At 46.3% G+C, this 24,838-nt stretch overlaps 1 protein-coding gene and 1 long non-coding RNA gene across 3 annotated transcripts; one reads left to right on the forward strand and one right to left on the reverse strand.

The window, feature by feature from the left end:
* Positions 1-6: 6 nt before the first annotated feature.
* On the forward strand, positions 7-16,019 carry PPP2CA (protein phosphatase 2 catalytic subunit alpha). Its single transcript, XM_062638091.1, has 7 exons — positions 7-331; positions 11,677-11,886; positions 12,371-12,544; positions 12,731-12,820; positions 13,194-13,355; positions 13,928-14,046; positions 15,254-16,019. Exons 1-7 carry the CDS (start codon positions 230-232, stop codon positions 15,324-15,326), a joined length of 930 nt encoding a protein of 309 aa, XP_062494075.1. The 5' UTR covers positions 7-229; the 3' UTR covers positions 15,327-16,019.
* LOC134173749 (uncharacterized) lies at positions 12,437-15,342 on the reverse strand. 2 transcript variants are annotated; one of them, XR_009968383.1, is made up of 2 exons: positions 15,204-15,342; positions 12,437-12,891 (listed from the first exon to the last, which is right to left on the reverse strand). It is a non-coding gene; the product is annotated as an uncharacterized LOC134173749 (long non-coding RNA). The 2 variants fall into 2 exon arrangements; XR_009968384.1 differs by having other exon boundaries at positions 12,437-13,664; positions 15,204-15,271.
* Positions 16,020-24,838: the final 8,819 nt, after the last annotated feature.

Consider the following 24,838-nt stretch of genomic DNA (forward strand, 5'->3'; position numbering starts at 1 on the left):
TCCTCCTCCCCGTAGTGGAAGCCGAGGCGGTGACGTCAGGAGCGGCGGCCATTACACGGTGTGGTGCGAGGCAGCGGGCGGCAGAGCTGCAGCAGCGGGGAGCGCCGCGCCGCCCGCCCCACACCGCACCCGGCCCCGTCCGCCCCGTCCTGCCGCTGGGAGCGCGGATCGCAGGGAGCTCCAGGGTGGTGCGGTGGTAGCAGCGGCCCGTGAGGAGGGGGAGAGCGGGATGGAGGAGAAGGTCTTCACCAAGGAGCTCGACCAGTGGGTGGAGCAGCTCAACGAGTGCAAGCAGCTCTCCGAGGGACAGGTGAAGAGCCTCTGTGAGAAGGTGAGGAGCGGCCGGCGCTGGGGCCGCGGCACAGGGACTCAGGGGCTGGTCGCTGACGGGAGGCGGCGCTCCGTGCCGGGGCCGCCGCGGCCTCTCGGCGGGAAGGCGAGCGGCCGCGGAGCCGGGGAAGGCGCTGGGGGTGAGCGGGCCTGGCGGGCCGCGGCCTCTCGGGCGGCGGGGTGGGGGGGGAGCGCGCCGGGGAGCACGGCGAGCCGCGGTCCCTCCGCGGGCGGATCCGCGCCCCCTCCCGCTGCGCTGGGACCTGGCTCCGCCTCCCGCCTTTTCATCGCCTCCTAAAATGGCGCCGCTGCCGGGATTCTCGGGAGAGACCCCCGAGTGGGGCCGCCATCCCTCGGCGGGGGAGCCCGGCCCGGCTCGGCTCGGCTGCTCCGCACCGGGACCGGTTCTTCCCTTCGCCGCTGGTCCTGGCCTTCCGCAGGCCCCGCTTGGCGTGTGAGGGGTATCGCGGGTGAATCGGCGCGCTGTGCTGTCATGATACGGTTAAGGCAGCTCCGAAAGCGTCACTTATTGCAATGAAAGTAAAAGCTTATGGTAACAAGCTGAATATTACACGGGGTAAAGAGCTGCTGCTGGAACGGAACAGCTTTGATTTTCTTCTTTTTCCTGCTATAAACAAGCCCAGCCGCGTTTATAACTAATTGAAGGGTGGATTAGCTTTGGGACTTCGGTTCCTCTGAATGAGGTTCTGGGTTCCTTGAAATTCTCCGAGCAGACAGTTGATGTCCCATATAGCCGTTTATTTTTATGGCGATGGATTGAGGATGTTGAGACTCAGATGTTCGAGGACTGTGTTGATTGAGTCATAAAATCATCCCAGGATAGCGCGCCTTTAGTAACATTTAGCTGTATTTTCCAATTGGATTCTAATTTTGGATGTAACTTAATAGCTGAGCAGTTCTTGAAGCTTTTACATATTCCTGCATTTCTAGGCTGAAGGTAGAAATATTTATTGACTGTTCGGGAACTGGGAGTTAAGGAATATGGGAAGTTACTGCTGTATTGCGTTCTAAAGAAGCCGGTGTACCTGCCACGAGGAGCAATTAGAATAGTTTAAATTTGGCATCGTGCCTTCAAATACTACAGCATGTTGGTTTAGATTAAATTGCTTCCAGAGGACTGTCTATGAACTTACTAAAGAGCTTGTGGCTTTGGCCAGACAGGTTCTTGCTTGAGTACAGATTTTAGTTCACTAGTATTCCAGCAACTCCAGATTGGTACCATCTGATACAGTTTGTGTGTTGCAAGCAAGTGGCAATGTCACTGTCTATTTTTCATGTGCCTCTCCAATGACAGCAGTCCAGCTTCCTTGTATTGCTTTGCTGGAGGGGCGAGTATTCCACTTGCCATTATTTATGAGCTAATGCTGGTGCCGGGTCCTGGGTACTGGATACTGTGTGAGAGGGTGTGTTTTGTAAGGTTCTGTGGTCACTTGAGGATGTACACAAAAAGCTTTCCATTGACTGGAGTTTTAGATGGGTGAGGAGTGTGCAGACCATCAGAAATGCCTTCCTGAGGATACCGTAGTCCCGGTCATCGTTATTGTGCATCGTTTTCCCCAGTGAAGTATGGAAGTGAACTGTATTTCTGGATAAATGCCTGATGCTCGTCACTAAAATAATGGGAGAGAAAAGGAAAGGTCACAGAAAGTCGTGTGCCTCAACTGCTGTGTTTTGAGAGACCACACGAATGTGAGAGAAGTCTACCTGAAAAATAGCATTCAGCAGCCTCATATTGCCTTGAATTGGGTGGATGTGAGCTAGCTCCAGAGCCAAGGTAGCATTTCTCTGGGTAGCATGATACTGTTCTTGAGCTGAAATTCTGTTTCTGTGACTAGTTTGCGGTCAGCACTTTGCAGAGCAGAGCCACGTGGCTGTTTATGTTAAGGAAAGATGAGTTGTTGCTGATAACTGTAGGTGGATTTACTGGGGCTTTCTGCTGAGAGTAAGTTCCTACATGGTTGCTGATGCAAGGAATTTGAAATAGACTCTTGAAGACTGTTCTCTCAGGTCACCTCTGCTGCCTTGAGTGGAAGCTGTTTGTGAAAGCAGGTCACTGGTTGAGTTCTGTGCCCTCCTGCTGAGGGACAGCATTTGCTTTAACATGTTTCATGCTTCCAGCGCTGACGCTCAGAAACTGCTGAGCTGTGCTTCGTGCTTTGATTGTCTGAAGTAGTTTCGTGGATGTAATCACACCCAAAGGTTATGTTTTTCCATAAGTAGCTTAATGTGTTAAGGACAGTGTCAAATATAGCTACTGTCCCAAAGGACATATAAAGACCCTACTAGGTATAAACTGTCATTCTTCACCACTTTGATCTGTAGCTTGGGTTAGTTCAAATAAACAACTCAAAATACCTTTGCAAGGGCTTTTCCCCTGTAACACTGTTTGATCGGATGATCTTTCTGACTGGTATTTCTTGATCTGCTGGGACTTCGTGTGTGCAGACTGGTGCCTGATAGGAGTAAGCCTGAGGGCTCTCTCTTGTATTTCACTATTGATATCTAAAGCACTTAAAGTGTTTAAGATGTCCACTGTATAGTCACTGTTATGTACCAGCAGTGTTTGTCCTGTGACCACTGAATTGTTTATTGACTGTTGTCCATGAACAGAGGAGAAGGAAGTCCTTTACTGCCAGGTGAGAGTTTTTCCACTGGCCATGTTGAATGAAAGGATGCTGGTTTGGAACACTGTTTTCCCATACTTTGTGGGGGTCTTGCCTCCTTACTGGTGTATTAAATGCTCTTTCTCACAGGTGGTGGGGGTGTACGTTGCTCAGGAAGGTGGGATGATAGTCTAAAAACACCTAAAGGAATGAGTTGAATCCATGCATAGAGTCTCCACTGGTTATTTTGGGTGTCTAGTGCAGGTGGGGGCAGAGATGTCAGTCCCCTGGAAATACCAGTCTGTAATTCAGTGGGTTTGAATATGGCATCTGGTCTGTAGAACAAGATGACAGGATAGTCATATGCTTTGTGGAGTGTCGGGGTTCTCTTCTCATGCCCTTGAAATACTAGTCTCTGAATAGACAGTGCTGCTATCCCAAAATCTTTTAAACTAAGTGAAGGGATGATACTGATAAAGCATTCCAGAAACCTTGATCCAAGCCTTGTCTCCTGCAGCTTTTGATCTGTGACAGTGATCTTGGTTACATTTGCTTTTTGATTTGTCACCAGTGCTAATTTTCATAGTATAAATACGTTTCTGGGCCATCCTGTTCTCTGGTATATTCCTTGTCAATGGTGTATTTTTTAATGTTTTTCCTTGTTGCAGAACTTCCACCTTTGTTTAACTCCAGATCTTCCAACCTAGAGACTGATCAGAGCTGAGAACTAACCAAACATGCATGGACCCACTGCAGTGTGTGAGCTGCTTAGGTTAAGTGCCTTAGGTCTGGGAGGGCAGTATGTAATGCTGCACCTTTCTTTTGGGTCAAAAAACCTTGCCTGGGCAACCCAAGTTCAGTTCCTCTAATGCATGGCACTGGCAAGTTTTGTGGATCTCACTCCTGTGTTTTAAACTATTACTGTCCTGAGATGTCTGCCCCATTTCTTTTTCAGACAGGCAGGCACATGATCCCTTCTGCCTCCTCTGCTGTTGAGAGTTGCCTTTCTTAGCTGATTATTTTTGGCCAAAAGTGAATGGTTTAAACTGTCCCCAGCTGCATTTGCTGGGGCTTTTCCATTAGCTAGCTTCTGCATTTCCACATCCTTACATGTAACCATCACATAGAACTATTCTTCAAACTGAGCTGATCGTAAAAATGAATGTTGCTGTCTGAACTGGCTGTAAATCAACTGAAAAACCCTCCCCAGCAGATCTTCCAACTAGTGTGAGTTTCCATGGGCTGTGTATTGGACATTTGTGTCCCTCCACCCCTACCCCAGCAGAAGAGCATGGATCTGGAAGGTGCAGTGTTTCAGTTCCTCCTTGCTACTGCACTGCCTTCTGGATTCAGTGACCAGGAAACCCTTGCGCTGCTTCCAGTGCTGTGTGTGGAGGGGCTTCTTCAGTTGTTCCGGGGCTGTGGGAGACCAGAAGATGGGTTAGAACACATTTGCTGCTGCTTTGTTGAAGATACCTGGGGATCAAGCTGCTGATGGGTGCATATAATTAAACCTTCATTTCTCAAGAGTTGCAGGTGTATTGCAAAAAGCCTTTGGTGACATTTTAATAACTGTGTTTCAGATTATTCTGGAACACTCTACAAAAAAAGATCCTTTCATTCCCAGTGTTCTGTGGTTTTTCTTTTTTGTGATGGTTGGTAATATAAAATGGAAATTGTCTTTTTACACAAAAGGCATTTGAAGCATCGACCTTGCCAGGCTTCTCACCTAGTCCTGATTAAACTTACAGCACTTGTGTGTATGGGAATTTAGTCGTGTATGTGGCAGGTCTTGTAGCATCAGCAGCTTTCTAATTCTTCCAATTCTGGTAAATTCTGTAAAATGGAGTTCTGCTGACAGGTGGGGGGGTTTAATTACAACATTAGTTGTGATCAAATAGGAGTGAAGGGTATTTTTGTGTTGGTTTAGAAGTTATTTTAAGGTAACAGAAGTAAGCACTTGTAAGTCAGAACAAGTTTCTACTTGAGCTCTACTAGTTTAAGGCTCAGGACACAGATGAGGCTGCAGATGGATGTCCTTTCCAAAGGGTAGCTGTGGTGAGGCTGGTGCCTGGGCAGATCTGATGACAGTCCTGCTCTGTGATTGCTCCCTTACCATTTTCAGGTTGTCATCTGAGTTGCCTTAAACAGTGTAATAACCACCATGGCTGCTGTGTCTGCAGGAGGTGCGGAGGCCTCGGACACAGGGCTGTGTGAGGGGAGTCAGTGGAGCAGTGACTGGATTTCCATACTTGCTTAGGAACCCTTAAACACTAAATCTGTGCTCAGGAACACAGCTGTTGCCCTTGGTTCCTTTTAAATAGTGTGTTTAGCTGGAAAACCAGTTTATTCCTGGCTAAATAATAAAATATTGGAGCTCAATTGTTCAGTAGTCAGGTCTCCAACATTTCTGCTAGATATATTGACAGTACCTTCCAACAGAGGTGTTACAGGTGTGCTAGTTGGGTTTGAATCCATTTCTTGAGTTTTGACACACGTGCCCACCCTCTTCTCAATGGTATCCTTTAACATGACCCTTTCTAGCTGTGCTTGGAGTTATTTGAGCAAAAGAGCTGAAAGCCATTTGAGTTTACTACATGAAGCCTGACTTGGGGATGTGAGGTACAACTAGTTTGGGAATAGTTTTAGCCTATTTCTCTTTTTATTTTAATAACTGGAATGATACAAGATGAACACAGCTTGTTCTACAGATGGGATGAAGATCCTGTCTAAGTTCTCACCTTCATGTGTTGCTACTGCTGCTGTGTTCCTTGGAACTCCTATGTACAGAGGAAGGTGTCTGCTTTTCCTCAGCTATTTGGCCTCCTATATGTCTCGTAAAAGATTTTTCTAGTCTTTTAATTCAAGGTTAAAGGCACTAAGGTCTGTGTGAGGTAAAATTATCCCATCCTCATTTTCCATCTGATCTCGTCAACTACTGCTACTTAAATAGCTGTTCCCCTTCTCCTAAATCTGCCTCCAAGGGACAGAACACTCCTTCCAGTCATGCTGAGTGTGTAGGACTGCTGATGATGTCTCCAAATGGAAGTGTTGAGGGGACTGTCAGGGCTATGAATGGTGTCAATCGTTGCTTTGCAGTACAAAGGACTAGAGGGCTGTTTGGCAGAAGTTTACCACCTAGGTGCCTTTGTGTAGACCTTGAATTAACAGGAGAAGGAAAGTTGTCCCATTTTACATGTAGCACTGGCATTAGGATTGATCTTCTTTGGCTGACATCTTGTGTTTAACTTTCTCTCTTCTAACCAAACAGAAGTTGCTGAAGGAGTAAGGGAGTTGTTGCTGGGTAGTGGAGCAGTGAAGAAGGGTACTTGCTCTGTGTTGTGAGATATAAAGCTGATTGTATTTTGTGCTTTTTGGTTAGCTAATTGCCTGTTCTTGTTCACTGACAGGCATTGATGCATGAGCTAAAAACCTTTCATTTTGTGCACTTGGAATTAAAACGAAACTTGAGGCAATTTGTTAGTTCTATGTGCCCTATCCCAGGAAAATGAAGGCTAGGAATGTAGTGACCACATCATGACACGTGTTCTTGGGAGCTGTGCTGTGACTGTTTGACCAAGCGTACCTTGTTTGGCTTCACTGAGTTCTAAACCTGCAGCATCGCTGGTAGCGAAAGAGTTTAGAAATGGAGATGTCACAGACCAGAGAGGAAGCAGATCCCTTTTCCTTCAGTCCTGGGAAAAGAGTATTTTGCTGCTGTGGCTTCTTCTATGTGGATGGAAATCCTGGTCGGTCCTGCTTTGGAATACTAAATAATTAAATGTCAGTGGGGAGCTTTGTATTTGAATTTTGTTCCTACTTCTCCATTCACAATGAACTCCTCAGTGGATTCCCAGCAGTATGAATTGGTCTCCCATTTGTGTGATACACAATCTGCCTCATGCCTTCATCATAGAAGGCTGGAGGCCTCGTTTTTCAAGTTGTTTAAAATGTCAGACAATGAATGAAAATCCCTTTTGCTCTAAAAATGGCTAGTCTTCTGTCTGAATGTGTCCCTTTCCTCTGCAAGTAAAGACTGGGGGGAAGCCCTTAAGTTGCAAGAAGTGAATGCTTTCACTCTGCAGAAGACTTGCTGACTGTAATGGATGACTTTGCTTGGAACTGGAATCTTTTCCAGGCCACAGTGTCAGGCCAGCTAAAGCCAGTGCTCATCCCAATTAGCTGATCATTGTGCCTTTAGTCACATCCTGTGCATCCTGACAACAGGAAATTATGGGTGTGATTTAAGTCTTAGATCTCACTGAAGCATCCTTATGGTAACTACAAATACCCATTATTTTCCTTGGTTACAGTGGATGCTTCTCCACACTCCCTTTACTAGACAGCGTGGTGGGTTGCAGGTGTGAATTCTGGTCTGCCAAGAATGACATGGTACCATCTGCAAGCATGACTTTGGAGCTGTGTTGTCAGATTAAACTAATGGTTGTATTTCCTTCACTGAGTTAGTAGTAATCTTTTTCAGGGTGGATACTTCGTTTGAGTTGGCAGAGCTCCTGCTAGAATGTATGGCTCTAAGAAGGGGTTAGAGTAATTGAGAACCTCCTGGTATGTTCTGGAAGTACAAAGGAATTTGGGTACAGATGGATTAATAGGGCTTTTTAGAAATGGACCACTTAAAATGAGTTCTGTTTGGCAGGGTTGGTGATGTACTCTGCTTATGAGGGAAACTCGCTTGTCCTCGGTGTAAGAGTAAGTTGGAAGAGAGACTGGATGGATTATAGCTTATATGGCCCTTGTTTTGGAACCTTAATCTGTGGCGTATAGGGTAAAGATACATACAGGGAACCAGGGAAATAGGAGATACCTCTGCAGACATACAGCCCCCTGCATATCATTGTGAAGACCTGAAAATCATATGGTAGCTTTAATTGTACTACAGGGTTTTTAATTAATGTCCCTGACTGTTCATTATAAAATGCAGAGTTTACACTTGGATCTTGCATTGTCCTAAAACAATGAAGCTAGTCTTTGTATTTTAAGAACAGTGTTCTGCATGAATGTGCTTTGTAAACAGAGGCAATAGAACAGTGCTTTAGTGTTCATCTGCCAGTGGAGATGTGCAGCAGTCCAGAATGTTTTAATTCTTAAATACCAGCTACTTGCTTTACAATAAAGTGAAAATTTGTTGTTTTCTGTGAGTTTAACCCAGTAGTGGTTTTATTCTAGTTGTCTTTTGGGTGTTTTGGGATGGTACAGGTTGCTTCCTTCCAGCAAAACGGCTGAGTAAGCCAATGTTCAGATACCAAGTAGGAATGAATTCCAGTCACTATGACTGAGCTTAAGTGTACTTGATACGTGCTTATTGTGTGAAATGTTGAGGTTGCACTAAGTAAAATATGTGACTTTCAACCTCAGCAGTTGTCTATGACAGCATTTTCTTAGTTCTTATGATCTTGTGCAACCATGTCTGATAGCTACATGTTTTTTTCTGCATTGGAGTTTATTGGTGCTTGGCTGTAAAGTCTGCATTTATCAACTTAATGTAATGGGTTCTTTTCAGTCTTGTTCTCTATTCATTTGCACTTGATTTTGAAAGCTGGGAGTGTGTAGTGCTGAGTAAACAGTTCAGCTGATTTGGAGGTAGCATCTTAACCATAATGTAGTAGGCTGTGATACTGAGTTTTTGCCTAAGTTAACCTATTTTAAATCATAGAATGCCCACCCTGTGTTAAACTTCCTGTGGTGTGCGGTTATCATCAGTCGCTAAAAGGATCGAAGACATGCTGTCTTAATGTTAAGAATTGTTAAGAACTGAGAGAAGACACAGAAATAAAAGCACTAGTAAGAGTTCAAGAGTTTCAGAATTGCATAATTGTTTATCTTGGTGACAGGGAATGAAACCTGGATGTTTCAAAACGTTGATGGCAAAATACTGCCAAGTGTTGCACTGTTAGCATCATGGCAATAGGTCAATGAGATTTTGAAGTACAAGGAATTCAGTGTGTGTTTCTCCTCTAGTTCGGCTTCATCAGGTGGTTTGATCAAGAAGTACACTCTACTGAAGGCTGCTGAAAAATTCTCTACTCATTCCTCACTGTGAGGAAGTGTAAGAGAGTGCTGGTGGGAAGCCCAGTTTGCTGGGGAAGAAGATGGAGTTGCGTGATGTGGCTGAGCAAGTAGCATCATTGTGAATCTCGGGGCAAAGATCAGTAATGAGGGAGTGGAACCAGATGAGACTGCACAGGATGGTGGGGTCCAGTACAGGTTCAGGGTCACAGACACTTCAGTAGTGGCAGCTTACCTCCATGGAACTTGAGTTGTGAAATTGTAGTACTACATGTACTGTTACTGTACCAACTTGTGTTATGGTACAGTGCGTTAAAACATTTTTTGCTTTACCCTTTCATAGGAATTGATGTAACGTGGACGTGTGGGTATAGTTCATGAACCACTTGTTGGTGGCTTGTTTTCACGGTGTTACTTTTTTCTGCTTCCAGCTCTTCTGAAGCTCTTTAGTAGAGGTGAATATACTGCATAAGCATGTTAACATATGCCACTGTTAATGCTGTGGGACATAAGGCAGTAACTGGGCTGAGCAGTTTGTAACACAGTAGTCCATGAAACTTATTTCAGAACATGGAAATGCTGAAATCCCTGAACCAGCATTCCCCCACTGCAGGATTTAAATGGAGATCGCCGTTCTGCAGGTTGACCTGGAACAGTCTTTTTCCATGAGAGTAGCTGTGTGACTTCCGTAGGTGTTTGGTCATATGCATATCTGAGTGATTTAATATTTCAGAAACTGAGGAAGCAACAGCTCCGTTGCTGAGAACGGTGCCAGTTTAATCTCAGTCAGCAGAAACGTTGCATGCCTTTGATGAAAAATGAATGCTGCATTCCTTGTGCAGTGCTTCCACTGCGCTAAGAAAGCACAGCAGTAGAAAGCATCCTAATTACAGAGGAGCGTTTTCATGTTGAAGCACTATCAGCATCTGCAACATTCTCTGTCAAAAGGAGAATTAAGGTGGCTAAAGCTTCTGAATGTAATAGCGTATTAGAAGAGGCGAAAGCTGTTAAAACACCTTCAAAACATCCGGTGAGTGTCACTGCATAAAAATGAACTTAAGTCAGGCTATCTTAAAATAAATGTACACTTTTAGCACCCACCACAAGCCAGCAATGACCTATCTTTAGTACTAGGCAGAGCATGAGTGGAAACTGTCACATGAGATTGACTTTTGATGTAAATATGTCTACAGAGTGATTTAACTCCGTTGCTCATGCTGTAGTATCTAATGCTCAGTGTTGTGCAGGGTGCTAAACCACAATTGCATTTCTTCCTAGTATTGAATGAAACACTGAGTTTCACGACCTTCCATCACTAAACTGCGTGTGGCTGGTGCTCCTCTTGTTTGAAGTGGTGACTGTGGTGGTTAGCCTGGACCATGTGCAGCAACAGTGAGACCACTTCTGTGCAGCTGATGGCTTCGTGAAGAGGGTGGACAACATGTCTCTTAATGGTTTCGCTCATGTCAATACCCAGTATTCAATATACTGCTTAGATTTTAACTTCAAATGCTTTTCCTAACCTTTTTAAACTCTAATGCTCTTTGGATTATGGTGAATTTTCTAATATTGTCTCAAAATACTTTGCTTAGCAGAACCCCCAAAAATGAGTACCCTGCTTTAGTTGTTAGGGTGGGTTTGAGGAAGTTAAGAATAAGTGACCCTAAAACGAATGTGGTGTTGCTCATCCATCTGATGTGTGCTTCAGAACATTTTGGATCCAGTGTGGGATACACATAGATGGATATTTGGTGCTGTCTCTGCAAATCTTGTAGATACCTTGGGTTATAAAACGGAAAATAGTTTTTGTACATTCTCTTGTCATTCTGGCAGTGAGGCAGAAAAGGAATCCTGTCTGAACAGGGGCACTGGCAGTCGAAAGGGATGGAAATCTCTGTAGATGTAAACTTGTTACTATTTATATTCCTAATACCCCCTTGATTTAGAAAATTATTGTGGCATGTGTTTGGTGGCTGTGCTGAGAACAAGCTGCAGCAACTGGCAGTGTGATGGTACGAGTAAGGAATTCAGGAGATTTCAAAGTTACCTTTCTGATGCTATATTTAGTTTGTTCTTCACACAAATTGCCTTTGTCTGCAACTGCTACATACAAAGTTTTGTGGGGAAAAAATGGTACAGGGAAGGCATTTCCTTCCTTTGGTTCCTGAAGACACAACTTAAGCACAAAACTTGTTCAGAGAGCTTTTCCTGCACTTACCTCCCCAAGGGAGAGCCTTGGTTTTGGTCATGTGCAGTTCAGGCTTTGAATTGGAGACAAGACTGGCGTAAGTTTTAGATTTCGTGTTTCCTATGGACTTCTGCAGTCGGAGCAGTGGTGATCGTTGATGTAGGCTTCATGGAATCATTTGTGTAGAAAGTCTGAAGTTTGTCTTATGCTGGAAATTAATCCTGAGATACCTTCCTCAAGGAGGGGAAGAAACCATCGAACCAAATTGCTGCTGCTAATACGGGGCTGCATAAAGCAAAATGGCATTTTCAGTAAGCTCTTATCTCAAGCACTTCAGCGAAGGAAGGGACAAGAGTCCATGGCGGGGGGGGTGGAACTAGATGATCTTAAGGTCCTTCCAGCCCTAACTATTCTATGAAGAGATCAACTGGTGGAGTGCATAGAGCATACTCAGAATGCAATGACTGTTCATGGACAGGTTCACAATATATGTGTTTTGTTCTCCAGGCTAAGGAAATCCTGACAAAGGAGTCTAACGTACAGGAGGTGCGATGTCCAGTCACAGTCTGTGGAGATGTCCATGGACAATTTCACGACCTCATGGAACTTTTCAGAATTGGAGGCAAATCACCAGACACAAACTATTTGTTTATGGGGGACTATGTTGACAGAGGCTATTATTCAGTCGAAACAGTCACATTGCTTGTAGCTCTTAAGGTACCTTTTCTTCTCTGCTGTATGATTCTGTATAATAATGTATGTATTTACTATCCTGACTGTGCTTAATATCTCTTACGATTTGTATTACATTGGCATTATGTATAGAAACTGAAATGTTGGCTGTCTTGGTTTTTTAAGATGCTTCTGAAAGGTTCAGTTAATGCTGTATTTCTTTTGACTTGCTTAAGTAGCAATCCTTAATAATTCTCTTGGGGAGAGCATCTTAATGCCCAGATGTAGTGAAGTCCACTAGTAACAATGAATAACGTCTAGAATTCATCTCCAAAGTACTGGGCAGCTGAAGATTTGAATGAATTATCCCTGCTTTCTCAAAGGTTATAACTGACTCTTCATCTTAAGAAGGGTTTGGTTTTCACTGCTTTATTGACACGTGATGGGAGGTGAGGGGGGCAGATGGTTTTGTGAGGGTTTTGGGGAAGACATGTGTTTTATTGCTTCTAAACTAAGGTGTTATGTTTAGGTCCGATACCGTGAACGCATCACAATTCTCCGAGGGAACCACGAAAGCAGGCAAATCACACAAGTATATGGTTTCTATGATGAATGTTTAAGAAAATACGGAAATGCAAACGTTTGGAAATACTTCACAGACCTTTTTGATTACCTGCCTCTAACTGCCTTGGTGGATGGCCAGGTACGTTGGTATTTGGTGGTGTTAAACGTTCCTAGTTGTAAGAGGAGCTGATAATACTGTATTGTATCAGCTCTCAGTTTTAAAGGAAGCTCTTGATGATTTTTATCCTAATTATTTGTACTGATCAATTACAATTGTACTGATAGATGAAGTTTCATTTACATTGATTATATCTCATTGTTGCAGATTTTCTGCCTACACGGTGGCCTGTCTCCATCGATAGATACACTGGATCACATCAGAGCACTTGATCGCTTGCAGGAAGTTCCCCATGAGGTACTGACAACTAACCTTCTGAACTGGTGGGATCCATGATTCAGCACATACTGCGTGCTTGAGTACACAGGCTGAAAATGAAATTCACAACTTAGCAGGTTGAAAGTGCCTGGCTTCCTGTTGCAGTTTTGTGAAGGGGCAGGCTCTTGCCTAAAGAAAGAAACATTGTAGTGTGCCTGGAATCACAACAGGTACAACTGAATGATGTTGGAGGTGAGAACTGCTGCTGTGAATATTCTTCATTCAGGTCACCTTCTTGGCAGTATTAATGCACTCGTTGTGCAGGGGTGGTGCACGTGGAGGTTTACTGGGGTTTTGTTTGGGTTTGGTTTTTTGCACTCTGTTCCTGAAACATCTTCTGTGTCTGTTGCAGGGTCCAATGTGTGACTTGTTATGGTCAGACCCGGATGATCGTGGTGGCTGGGGCATTTCTCCTCGAGGTGCAGGTTATACGTTTGGACAGGATATTTCAGAAACCTTTAACCATGCTAACGGCCTTACGTTGGTTTCGAGAGCTCATCAGTTGGTAATGGAGGTAAGCAGGACAGCCTGGGTGTTTGAACTTCTGACTGCAGAGCTGCTCCGTTAATACCATACTCCGTGCATTGGAGATGTGCATGTGCTGTTGTCAGCAATTGCTGATCCAGCTCAAAGGCTTCAGAAACTCCACTCTGACAGTGTTCATGTGCTACTAAAGGCGTTTCTCGATTTAACGGTGGAGTAACCTTTAATTTGGCCTCTGTTCTGACAATTCACAGTAATGTCCCAAAAGAGATGCTAGCAGTAGATGTGGTATTGTATTTCTGTGTAAGTGAAAAGGCTCCTAAACATAAATGTCGAGTTCCTCAATAAAAAAATGCACATAAATGTGCATTATTTTTAATGTTTACTTCTTGCTTACTAGTAAGAAACAACATATGAAGGCCAAAACTCCTTTTTCTTTCAAGAAGACAAAGATACAGCCTTCATCTTACTTCAGATGACCCTACAACTGCCACCTGGGGTTTTGCACATTGAAAATCCAGTTGCTAGTCAGGTGGTTATATGGGGTGGATACAAGTAGTGAACATGGCTGGCTGTCATCATTCCCTTTCTTTCCCTCTCCAGGGGTACAACTGGTGCCATGACCGAAATGTAGTAACAATTTTCAGCGCTCCAAATTACTGTTACCGCTGTGGCAACCAGGCGGCAATCATGGAACTCGATGATACTCTAAAATACTCCTTGTAAGTATGCTTGAAAATGAGAATTACACTGTCCCTGATACTAAGATAACTGCCGCAATAAGATCCTACGTAATTATTGTGTTAAGGTTGGGCTTTTCCCCCCCCATGCTTTTGGGAGGTGAAGAGAATGTGCAATTGTTGGGTTAGTCACATCTAAAGACATCTTGTCTGTCAGATTAAAGGAAGACTCCCTGGTTTTGTTTTGTGTAAGTGGAGTTTAATGAAGGTGTGTGATTTGAGAGTAGGAGTGCTCTGTCACGCCTGAGGTGATGTCCTGACTTCTGGGATGTTTGAATTCCTCAGATGTCAGGATGTCATCTTTTTCAATGAGGTTTCTAAATAACTCTCTCAGCAGCAGCTTCACTAGTAAATGAGGCAAAAGCATTGAGTAAACTGCCCCCTTTGACAGTCACTGGAGGCTTCAACTTTCTAAATATATAGTACTGTGTGACCAGTTTGAGTAAGTCCTTTGTAGCAATCCTGAGAGGAGTTTAAGATACGGGGGTTATAAATACGTACTAATAGAAGGAGCAGAAGAAATTGAACACTTACTCTAGAGTAAGACTTTAACTGGTTCAAAAGACTTACCTGCATTAATTACTGCTGCCGTAATGAGACCTCATCTGGAGCATTGTGTGCAGTTCTGGTGTCCTCAACATAAAAAGGACATGGAACTGTTGGAACAAGTCCAGAGGAGGCCACAAGGATGATCAGGGGACTGGAGTACCTCCCGTATGAAGACAGGTTCAGGAAGTTGGGGCTGTTCAGCCTGGAGAAGAGAAGGCTGCGTGGAGACCTCAGAGCAGCCTTCCAGTATCTGAAGGGGGCCTATAGGGATGCTGGGGAGGGACTCTTCATTAGGGACTGCAGTGACAGGACAAGGGGTAACGGGTTCAAACTGAAACAGGGGAAGTTTAGATTGGATATAAGGAAGAAATTCTTCACTGTTAGGGTGCTGAGGCACTGGAATGGGTTGCCCAGGGAGGCTGTGAATGCTCCATCCCTGGCAGTGTTCAAGACCAGGCTGGATGAAGCCTTGGGTGAGATGGTTTAGTGTGAGGTGTCCCTGCCCATGGCAGGGGGGTTGGAACTGAATGATCTTAAGGTCCTTTCCAACCCTAACTATTCTATGATTCTAATTCATGTGTGATACATACCTGAATGCAAAGGCAGCTCTGGCAGTGTCATTAATAGCTGTGCTTTTCAGCTTGCAGTTCGATCCGGCGCCGCGCAGAGGTGAGCCGCATGTGACTCGTCGCACCCCAGACTACTTCCTGTAAAGAGATTTTAGCCCTGTACAGTATGGCCATGAACCGTATGTTGACCTAAAGAAAACAGGAAGAGCAACAGTAACTCCAAAGTGTCAGAAAATATTTAACATTCAAACTTGTTTTCACATGGACCAAAAGACGTGCCATATTCAAATACAAAGCCTCTTGTCGTCAACAACTGTGACCACTTTAGAATGAACCAGTTCATTGCATGCTGAAGCAACATTGTTGGTCAAGAAACCAGTTTCTGGCATAGCGCTATTTGTAGTTACTTTTGCTTTCTCTGAGAGACTGCAAATAATAAGATGTAGACATTAACACCTCGTGAATACATTTAACTTTCCATTTAGCTCTAGCTTTATTCAGCATGACTGTAGATAAGGGTAGCAGCAAACAATCATTGAAGCTTAAAGAACATTTTTAAAGTAAGTACCAAGGCCTCATATTTGTTCTGAAACTGTTGGTTTTATTTTCAGGGAATACTGTTTAATTTAATTGTATTTGATTTTCTTTTTTTTTTTGTTTGTTTTTTTGTCTGCACTCAGTTCCCTTTTCCACTCTTGGCCCTTCCATATTGTCCCTTGTAATTGTCCAAGGATAGTGAATTACTTTGAACAGAACTGTTTTTTTCTGTAAAACAATGTGACTGCAGGACAGAGCTGCAGTGTTTTTCATAATAAACTTGTGAACTAAGTATGGAAACATGTCAAATCCTAATTGCATCTCAGGTTTAATAAGCTGACACGTAGCTGGATGGGGTTTAGAAACTTGCATAGGAATTTCCACCCGGAATAACTTAAGACTTGAGGTGGTTGGAGTGTGCTGGAGAGCTCCATCTCAGTTCTGTGCCAGGGAGGTGCCTGGTTGTGCGGCATCGTGCAGCTGAGAGCGGAGCTGCTTGTTCCTGCCATGCTGCTCTGCTGAAGTGCTCAAATGGAAGATAGAGGATCTCTGAATTCATTGAGCCTGGCTTTATTCAAGTGTAAATCTGAGCTTGAGTCATTTACAGTGGAGGTACTAAAATACTTCATTGCCTGAAACACTGAGAATAAAACCAGTTTTCTAAAGGAAGTAACTTGAAATGTAGTACTACGTGTATTGCCCAGGCTCCATCCTGAAAGCCAACGCTGTGTGGGCAGTGGGCACTTCTGCTAAAATAGGTCCTTTCTACTGATTTGTTTCAGGATTTGAACCCTGATCTGATTGTTTTCTTCAAACAAGAAATTCACCTTTTATGCCTTATTAAGGCTTGTGCTTGAAATTTACTGGCTGTATCTTAAGACGTATCTAGGTGTTGTTTTAATAGAGGACTTCATAATTAACAAAGAGGGTGCTGCATTTCACCAAGCATTACTTCACCCCTTTTCTGAAAGGCTTCAGTGGTGGCTGCTTTCCTTCAGCAAGAATGCAGCCTTGGCCTGGAGGTTGGGTTCCAAATGGTTTCTGGAGAGCACTTGCTCCTCTGCAGTTTGATCTCTTTCAGGAAGAAGGGGGTCCTAAAATAAGTGCATCTGAAGTGTCTGTTTTTAGTGTATCAGGAACTTCTGCTTTGATCACTGCTTGCTGTAGAGGGGAGTTCCCTTCAACTTCACTTGCCATTCTCTGGAAGTGGCTTTGTAGGCAGAACTCTGCCTTAACTGACACCTTTACTGCCAGAGTAGTGACTGTGCCCTATTTTCTGTGTTCCCTGTCACTCCAGTGGGCATTATTCCTCCTCCTCTGCTTGGGAGCAGTCTGTTTGCTCAGGTTCTATATACAAGTGTGAGCAGTTGTTAGTAAAGTCAATGGAAAAGGCAGAAAGTCACCCTGGTTTTTGTGCTCCCCCCCCCCCACTGGTGGCTGGGACTGGCCATCAGCAGATGTGAATGAGGATATCAGGTTGTCAACAATAAATGGTTGTTCTGATGGGAACTGGTCACCAGCAGCACTGAGCAGCTAAAAGCACATTTGGAAGATTCAAGAGGAGAAAGAAAACGTCAAACATAAATCATTACTGTCTGATTTAGTGGTTCACATGAGCCAAACCTCCTTCACTACAGCCTGTGATGATGCTGGCTGCAGGGGATGAGCGTAATGAGGGTTTGTACTTGTTCTGGAACTAGTGGTGATGTTCCTCCCTCACTCCAAGGACTGGTGAATCCCTGACGTGAAATAAGAGTAGCTGAATTCCCATTCTGTGGTAGTTCAGTGTTTTTTGAAGCAGGGTAGTTAAACCTGGTGAGCCCCTATTGGGGTTTAAGTTGTTGAAGGCATCCCATGAATGAATCTAAACCATACTCTTTTTCTTCTGTTCCTCGGAATTTGGATAGTCAGTCGAATTCTGTTGGACAGATGAAGGAGGGGTTTGAGCTTTCCATACTGTGTTTTACTGAAGCCACACTTGATGTCCTGTCATTTAGGTGTTCACCTGAATTTGTCTCAGATTGAAGTGCCCTTCACTTGTAGAAGCCCATCCTTCTGAACTAAGGGGTTGTTGGGTCACAATCAAGACAAAATTGCACACCTCCACAGGGAAACATTCAGGAACTCTGGGTTTGGAGGGAAAATGAGACTGAAGTGCACAGACTTGCCTTCATGTTCTCTCTACCCCTCTCTCCTGCCTGTTGTATGCACTGATGGACAGACAGTGCTGTGTGTGTAATGTCCCCTTCCTCCAAGGTAAAGCACCACACGTGTTTGCCACCTCGTCCTCGTGTCGCATTGTTTCCAGCTGCTGACGTTTGCATCCCTGTCCCTGCCTCAGCTGCTTGGGCAGTGTTACCCGGTTTAGATCTCCTGATAACACCCCAGGAGGATACTTGATGCAGACAGACCTGGTTACCTCGCTCCTTCCTGTGTGTCTGGATGATAACAGACTAAATCCTGCCTTGGGGAGAAGGTGAGTGGATGGATTGCTGATGAGAGCTTGGACATTTCATCTGCCTGTCCTTCAGTCTGCTTAGTACCAAAGTCCATCTGGAAACGTGAGGAGAGAGATCTCTGAGGTTTACTGGTACCTGCCAGCCCCTGCTTCCGTGTTCTTACAGTTGTGAACTCAAACACTGACATCATGAAGTAATTGTGTCTTTGCTTTGGCAACTTAGAAATTCCACCTGAATCTTAAAGGATTTCCTTATGTACAATAGAAACCAAAAGCTGTTATGCAAGTGCTAGGCTTATTTGGTGCCTTTTTCCATAGTTCAGTAAACACATTGCTCTCTCTGTCCCCTTTCACCCCTTCATCTTTGTTCCCTTAGTAATACTGGAGCACAGTTCCTGCTATGGAGGGAGCTGTGACCTAAGGAGCAGGAGGGAGCAGAAGGAGAAATGCTCTTCTTCATCAGGAAGAGTGGTCTGTGAGAAGAGGCAAGTGTGAACAACACAGGTTTTTAATCTCAAGTTAAATACTGCTCCACGTTCAGTCCATGGCAGGTGAAGGTGAAAGTTCCATTGTCACCACTTCCTCTCAAGATATGTTTTAGGGGGGTTTGGGTTGGTGAAAGTGAAGTTTTACCCAAGAGAAATGGCTTTTTAGCATTCCATGGTTTATATGAGCTTAGGTTTTGGAGCAGTGGGTTCTGAAGTCCTGCAGAATATGTAGAGTGCCTTCTGCATGCTACACTGAGTATTAGTTCTCTGCAAGCTCCAGGAGGAGGTTGGAAATGGGTAAAGTGTTAAGTAAAAATGCCACTGGACTGTGTGGAAATCTTGCAGTCCCCAGGAATACACTGGAACAGCCCTGCAGAGCAAGCACCTCATGAGTCAGCTTCTGTGGTTTGCTAAGAAGTTATTTCAGTGCTCTAATTCATTTGGCTCTGCTGCTTTTGGATGAGAATAAAGGCAAGCTGCTCTCTTGAGCAAGGGATCAGAGTTCTTTGGCATTCATACAGGGAAAAAAGGGCTGAAACAACACTTCTGGCTTTAAATTAAGCAGTGCTGCATGTTTTAGCCTTTTAAAACCTGTGCTGTGGCTTAAAAGCTTTGTTCTTTAAGATGGGTTGAACTACAGCTCCCAATCTCTTAATTACTCTATGGTGAACAGAACTGCTTTGGATGAAGATTAAACTGATGGCTGCTGGTGTGTAAATAACTAATAGAACCTAGATATTATATGTACATAATGAACTTGTGTATAGAGCCAGGTTGGACATACCAGCTTTCAGAACAGCAGGGTGGTGGGAAGGCTGCAGAATCTCCAGTCTTGGAAGTTTCCTGGACCAGGCAAGGAAAAGCCACATCTGGGCTGATGCTGGTGCTGCTTTGAGTGGGACCATGATCAAAAGTGCACTCCTCAAACTGGTAACTGCATATTCAATTGGGCTGGAAGGCTTCAGCCTGCCTCCCAAATGCCTTTGTTTATCAGGAGGTGGAAAACCCAACCCCAGCCACCCTACCTCAGCATAAAACCTGCTGTGAAAACCCCTCTTTAGCACAGCAGATGATGCAGGAGTGGTCAGTGGCCACTTCTCTTCTGCCTCCTTATTTGATGAAGAAAAGTGGGGCCCTGGCAGTGTTTGTCTAAGAGGATCCTGCAGTGCTCGTTCCATGCTTGACCCACTTTGCAGGCAGCTTCCCTCCTTTTTCCTTACCACGTTTATCCTCAGGGAAGAGGAACATGGCTCGCTGCTGCTGCTGCAGGGACCTCTGCTGCAGCTCCCTGGAGCCTGTTCTTCCTTCCCCCTCTCAAAGAAAGGCTGCTGATGGGTGCTCTGTTGTGTCTGGCCATCAGTGTATCTTGCTTTAGTTCAGCCATCTCAAAACTGTTCCTTTTCCCCTGCAATCTCTTTTAGGAATGCTTTGAACTCGCCCGACTTCTGAAACACGTTGTATTTATTCCCACAGACTTTGAAACCTTAAAGCAACTCCTCTTTATCATCTGCAGCGTCAGAAACAGCACAGAATCTGGGTTTTGGACTTCGAACAGCTCCAAGGTCAACGACCCGGGGTCGTGCAACCCTTTCAGGCTGACCTAGTTCACTCAGCCAAGTGTGAGGCTATGCACCGTGTTATTCTCTGCTGCTTAAAGTCGTTCTTAAGCCCGTTTAAAACAAATCCAACCCTCCTCAGTCAGTTCGGGGAGCTCATTCGAGCGCTCCCCTCTCCCTGCCCCGGTGTCTCCCGTCCCGCGGAGGGAGCCCCGGCGCCACCGCGTGGCTGCATCCCGGCTTGTGGCCGGCGGAGCTGCTCCGCTGCCCGCAAGGTTCGGGTACCCACCGTCCAACCGGGCGGCCTCAGCAGGCGGCATCTTCCCATCGACCGCTGGATTGTGTAGGATTCCTCCCCACCAGCCGGGTTCGAAGGATCCCAGTGCACACCTGGAACGGAAACGAGCCTGTTTAAGAGCGTGGAGGTGGAGTGAGGTCAGGAAATAGATGCTGCAAATACACTTGAAGTAGGTGTGTTTCTATTTTTAATCTTTTTCTTTCTCCCCCTGTATTTTATCTTCTAAACTATCTTGAATCCCTGTAGTTATGTAAGGGGAATGAGTGGTGGTAGAGGAAGAAAGAAGTTGACGAAGGAAAGAAACCCAGCTGGTGCCTACTGGACAGGATTTGGTGGCTGAATGCTGTCAGTCTGTTGGTGTCAGCTGGACTCTCACCCAAGTGATGGGCTCTGTCTCATGTGGCCAGGATACAACATGGATGAGAAGCAATGCCTGCTTGAGGATGCTGCTCAAGGCAAGGTTTGAGGAAGTGGAAATGCGGAATTGGCTTTTCCCAGAGCAACAGAACAAGCATTTTCCTCTGCTGCTACTGCACCATTGCAAGGTTGCTTTGAGCAGCAGCAGCAGCCCAGGCTGGTGAGCTCAGCAGTGTCTTTGTACCCTCTCTCACATGAATAACTGTGATGTTTTCCGGGTTTACACTCACCCAGGCAGCTCAGTTTGGGTTTTAACTTGCCGTGGCTGCTTGATTTAAAGAATATCCCTCATCTTTTATATTCCTGAAATAAACAGGAGGAATTTTGCAGCCCTCATCCTCTCCTGTGTATAGCTGAGGTTTTTGCTCAGATCCAACGGTCGCACCTCACTGCAGGACCCTCTGGTCCAGCCATCACCAGTCCCTACCCCTGTGGCTCAGGGAATCCAGGCTCTGCTCTCAGAAGCTTCCCAATATGTCAGTGGAGCAGAGCTGAGCCCTTTCAAACCTGATGGTTCTCATTAGGAGGCTTTGACAGTCCCGTGTTGTGCTTGTGGTGGTGAAAAATACTCAGTGTTCTCTCCATGGTCTCTAAATCACCAGTTCCTGTGTGAAAGGGGAGACTGAGAGGTGTTCTGAGGGGTGGGGGCACAGTGATTTTTGCTCAAGAGCCAGCAAGAGAACTCAAGGCTGGGGAGCAGATGCAGTGCTGTGCCCTGGAGGCCACTCCTGCGTGTTCCATGTGCTAACATCCCCTTCCCCCTGCAGCTGTGGCACTGTAGTGCCTGGGGATGCTGCAGTATGTAGGTCAGAGCTCTTCTGGAGCTCATAAGCATTAAATCAAGCTTGCTCTGATCTTGGCTGCTCCAATCTTTCCAGTTATTTGCTTTAGTGTTAAGCTTCCCCCTTCCTCCTCTGGGTTTTTGGTGGTGAAAGGTCTTTCATTACAAGTTATCAGTGGCTGATACACGGTGTGATTCTGTTTATGGCTCAGGGGGGCAATGCTTAGGTTTAGGATTATTTGTACTGTGTGTAACAATGGAAATTGGGCCACCCATGTTTTGCAAAACCCTGTTGCCTTTCAGCTCTAGTGAAGGACGGCTCTGTTGTGTTGCTAATACTGACTTATTCACAGGACCTTGGCTATCAGCGCCGCAGCAGCTGCTTTCCCCAGCAGATAACAGAAAGCATCTGGGCCAGCTGGGGAGATTCAGTGTATGATATGTAGGGCACAGTGGGAGGTGGCTATCCTGTGATTACAGCGTATCTCTGACACCCGGCTGCCACGGGTTTGGGGTGCGGGGTGGTTTGGCTTTAACTTTTCCAGGCTTTTCGTTCAACACCTAAATTCCAGGTCCATTGTGGACTGATGTTTCTCCTTGTATAAAACCCATCAGTAGCATCGCTCGGAATCCCATAACTAAGCCTGGAACTTTGCTTTCTGCCTGCTCCTAGATTTGATTACATTTGTGGTCCAATAAAATCCGCCACCCCCTTTGCTGAGCCTGATTTGCAGACAGAGAGCTTGCGCTCACAGGTCATAAGCCACATCAGAAACCACAGGGAAAGGGGATTTAGGATTTGCAGATGGTTTCCACAGACCACCTTCTGTCACTGTCTGATCCTCCGGACCAAGATGTTCCAATATAAATCACAATAAAAAAGAACATTTAAGGGAAATCAAGATAGTGTCGTTCCTCTTTTTAGTGCAGTGAGTGTGGGTCTCAGCACTGGAGTATGAGACGGAGCGACTGAGAAAGAATGAAGTCAATGTGATGATGGTACAATCAAAGGGTTGCACTAGGCATAGTTTGGAGCCTTCATGCACTTATATGTGTAATACAAATTAAAACCATGATAATCAGGTCCTAAGCAGCTTATCTGGTTAGCGTATCAGGATCTTTGAGGAACCTCTGTTAGCATCAGTCTGCTGTATGAGCATCACCAGACATCCTCAGATGCTCACTCAGCTGAAGTGAGTGCTCCCAAAGCGCACAGTAAATCAGGCTGAAGGGACCACACTGAACTGAAATCCACCTTCCAAGTCAGACCAGGTTGCTCAGTCACCCTCAAGCCTGTGCTACCTAATGAGCTGCTTGGCATCCCAAAGCCTGTCCAACAAGATTCCCAGGTCAGGGAGTCAGTGGAATTTATCCAGAGACCTGTTGAAGTGCTATGGCCTGACCTGAAAGAGCCTTATTGTGCCCTGAGCTCTTAAGAGGTTCTTCCTGGCTGAGACTCTGTATTTGAGTCTTGCACCTCTCCAGAAAGTCACCCCTATTTAATTGGAATACTTGGGATATTTGTGGTCTCATTGGTTATGTCACTCAGGAGAAGACTAAGGAAAGAAGGAATACTTCTGTGAGGGGGCTGCTGTCCTGGGCTGTGGACTCTGGAATGAGCAAAACGAGCTCCTGACCTGAGAACTTCCAAATTTCAGGGAAATTCTTGATGCTGGCAGGTTAATTTCTGCTTCCAGGTATGACTGTCATCTGCTCACTGAGGTGTGTGGTGCACTGCCTGGGACCCCAAGGGAAGGGAAAGCTGTGACTTACACTGCGCTGGGGCTCTGCAGTGCAACGCTGCTGCCGGTACCAGTCTGCTTACAGGCAGTGCAGCTACACCTGCACTAAAGCGCTGTGAAAACACGCTTCAGTTCTGAACCCATTTTTAATCAGGATTTGAAGTCAATTGTCACAATCACGAGCTGCCCCTGTTTAAGTACCTTAATTACTGACAAACCACGGTGCTATGGACAGCTGATGGAAAAGAGGGCTCAACTGTAACATGGAGCAAGTGGGGTTTTGGGCAGCACAAGCAGCGCCCCAGGCATCTCGCGGTCACTTTGGTGGCCTCACTGAGCAAATGCCTTCAGATCATAGACCCATGGAATGGCTTGGGTTGGAAGGGACCTTAAAGCTCATCCAGTTCCACCCCCTGCCATGGGCAGGGACCCCTTCCACCAGAGCAGCTTGCTCCAAGCCCCTGTGTCCAACCTGGCCTTGAGCACTGCCAGGGATGGGGCAGCCACAGCTTCTCTGGGCACCCTGTGCCAGCGCCTCAGCACCCTCACAGGGAAGAGCTTCCTTATAGCTAACCCAGTGCCTGTCCCTATCCCTCACACACTCTTGACCTGTCAGATGTTACCTGCGCTGGGCTACACGGCTCGGGTGCGCTGGCTGTGCCCCGCAGCCCTGCCTTGGCTGCTAGCTGGCGGCTCCTCACACAGCTGGTGCCTGCAGAGTCATCAACGGGCTCCAGCCTAAAGCTCCCGCTGGGATCCGGGCCGGGTGTTCGGTGGTGGCTCCTCAGACCTAACTCCGCTCCTGTCACTACGCACTGTCCCGAGCTGTGGCTGCTGCGTTCCCACTCGCCGGGAGCGGGCCGTTGTTGTTGCAGCCATGTGGAAGGAGCCACTGTTCCAGTGCAGCTCCTGCCTCAGCCCCTGCTGCTTCCTAAGGGGGCTCGGGCCGGCCCACGGACACACCGTCGCCATCACGGGTGGTTTCCAGGGGGACGCCGCGATCCCCATAGCGGGCAGCGGCACCGGGCGGCCCCCAGCGCCCTTCCCGGGGCCTGGGCTCCCCCCTGCGGCCCGCTCCCGGCCCGCTCCGCCGCACCCCCGGCCCGCGCCCTCTCCGTCCCTCAGGGGTCCGCGGGGGGGGGGGCCGCAGCCGTTGGTCCGCGCGCGTGGCCCCCGCCCGTTGTTTGGCTCCCGGGGCGGCCTCGCCGCTGCCTGCAAGCCTCGGCGGCTGTTACCGCGTCCCAGCCCTTCGCTCCGGCTCCGCTCCGCCGCTGCTCCCCGGCTGAGGGCGGCGCGGCTCCGGTTTGTCCCGGCCAGCTGCACTTTGAGGGGCGCTGGGAGCCAGGGCCGCGGGGTTTCAGTCAGGCGTTCGCCGCGGG

This window comes from Pezoporus occidentalis, unplaced genomic scaffold (assembly GCF_034315485.1).
Source record: "Pezoporus occidentalis ecotype Australia unplaced genomic scaffold, CSIRO_AGI_Poc_V1 ctg55, whole genome shotgun sequence".
Lineage (NCBI taxonomy): Eukaryota > Metazoa > Chordata > Aves > Psittaciformes > Psittacidae > Pezoporus > Pezoporus occidentalis.

What these genes read in the sequence shown, in the direction of transcription:
- PPP2CA (XM_062638091.1), top strand. Translation starts at nt 230, where the DNA reads ATGGAGGAGAAGGTCTTCACCAAGGAGCTCGACCAGTGGGTGGAGCAG. An exon ending in TGAAGAGCCTCTGTGAGAAG is followed by an intron (nt 332 to 11,676) that starts GTGAGGAGCGGC and finishes TTTGTTCTCCAG; the next exon opens with GCTAAGGAAATCCTGACAAA. An exon ending in CATTGCTTGTAGCTCTTAAG is followed by an intron (nt 11,887 to 12,370) that starts GTACCTTTTCTT and finishes TGTTATGTTTAG; the next exon opens with GTCCGATACCGTGAACGCAT.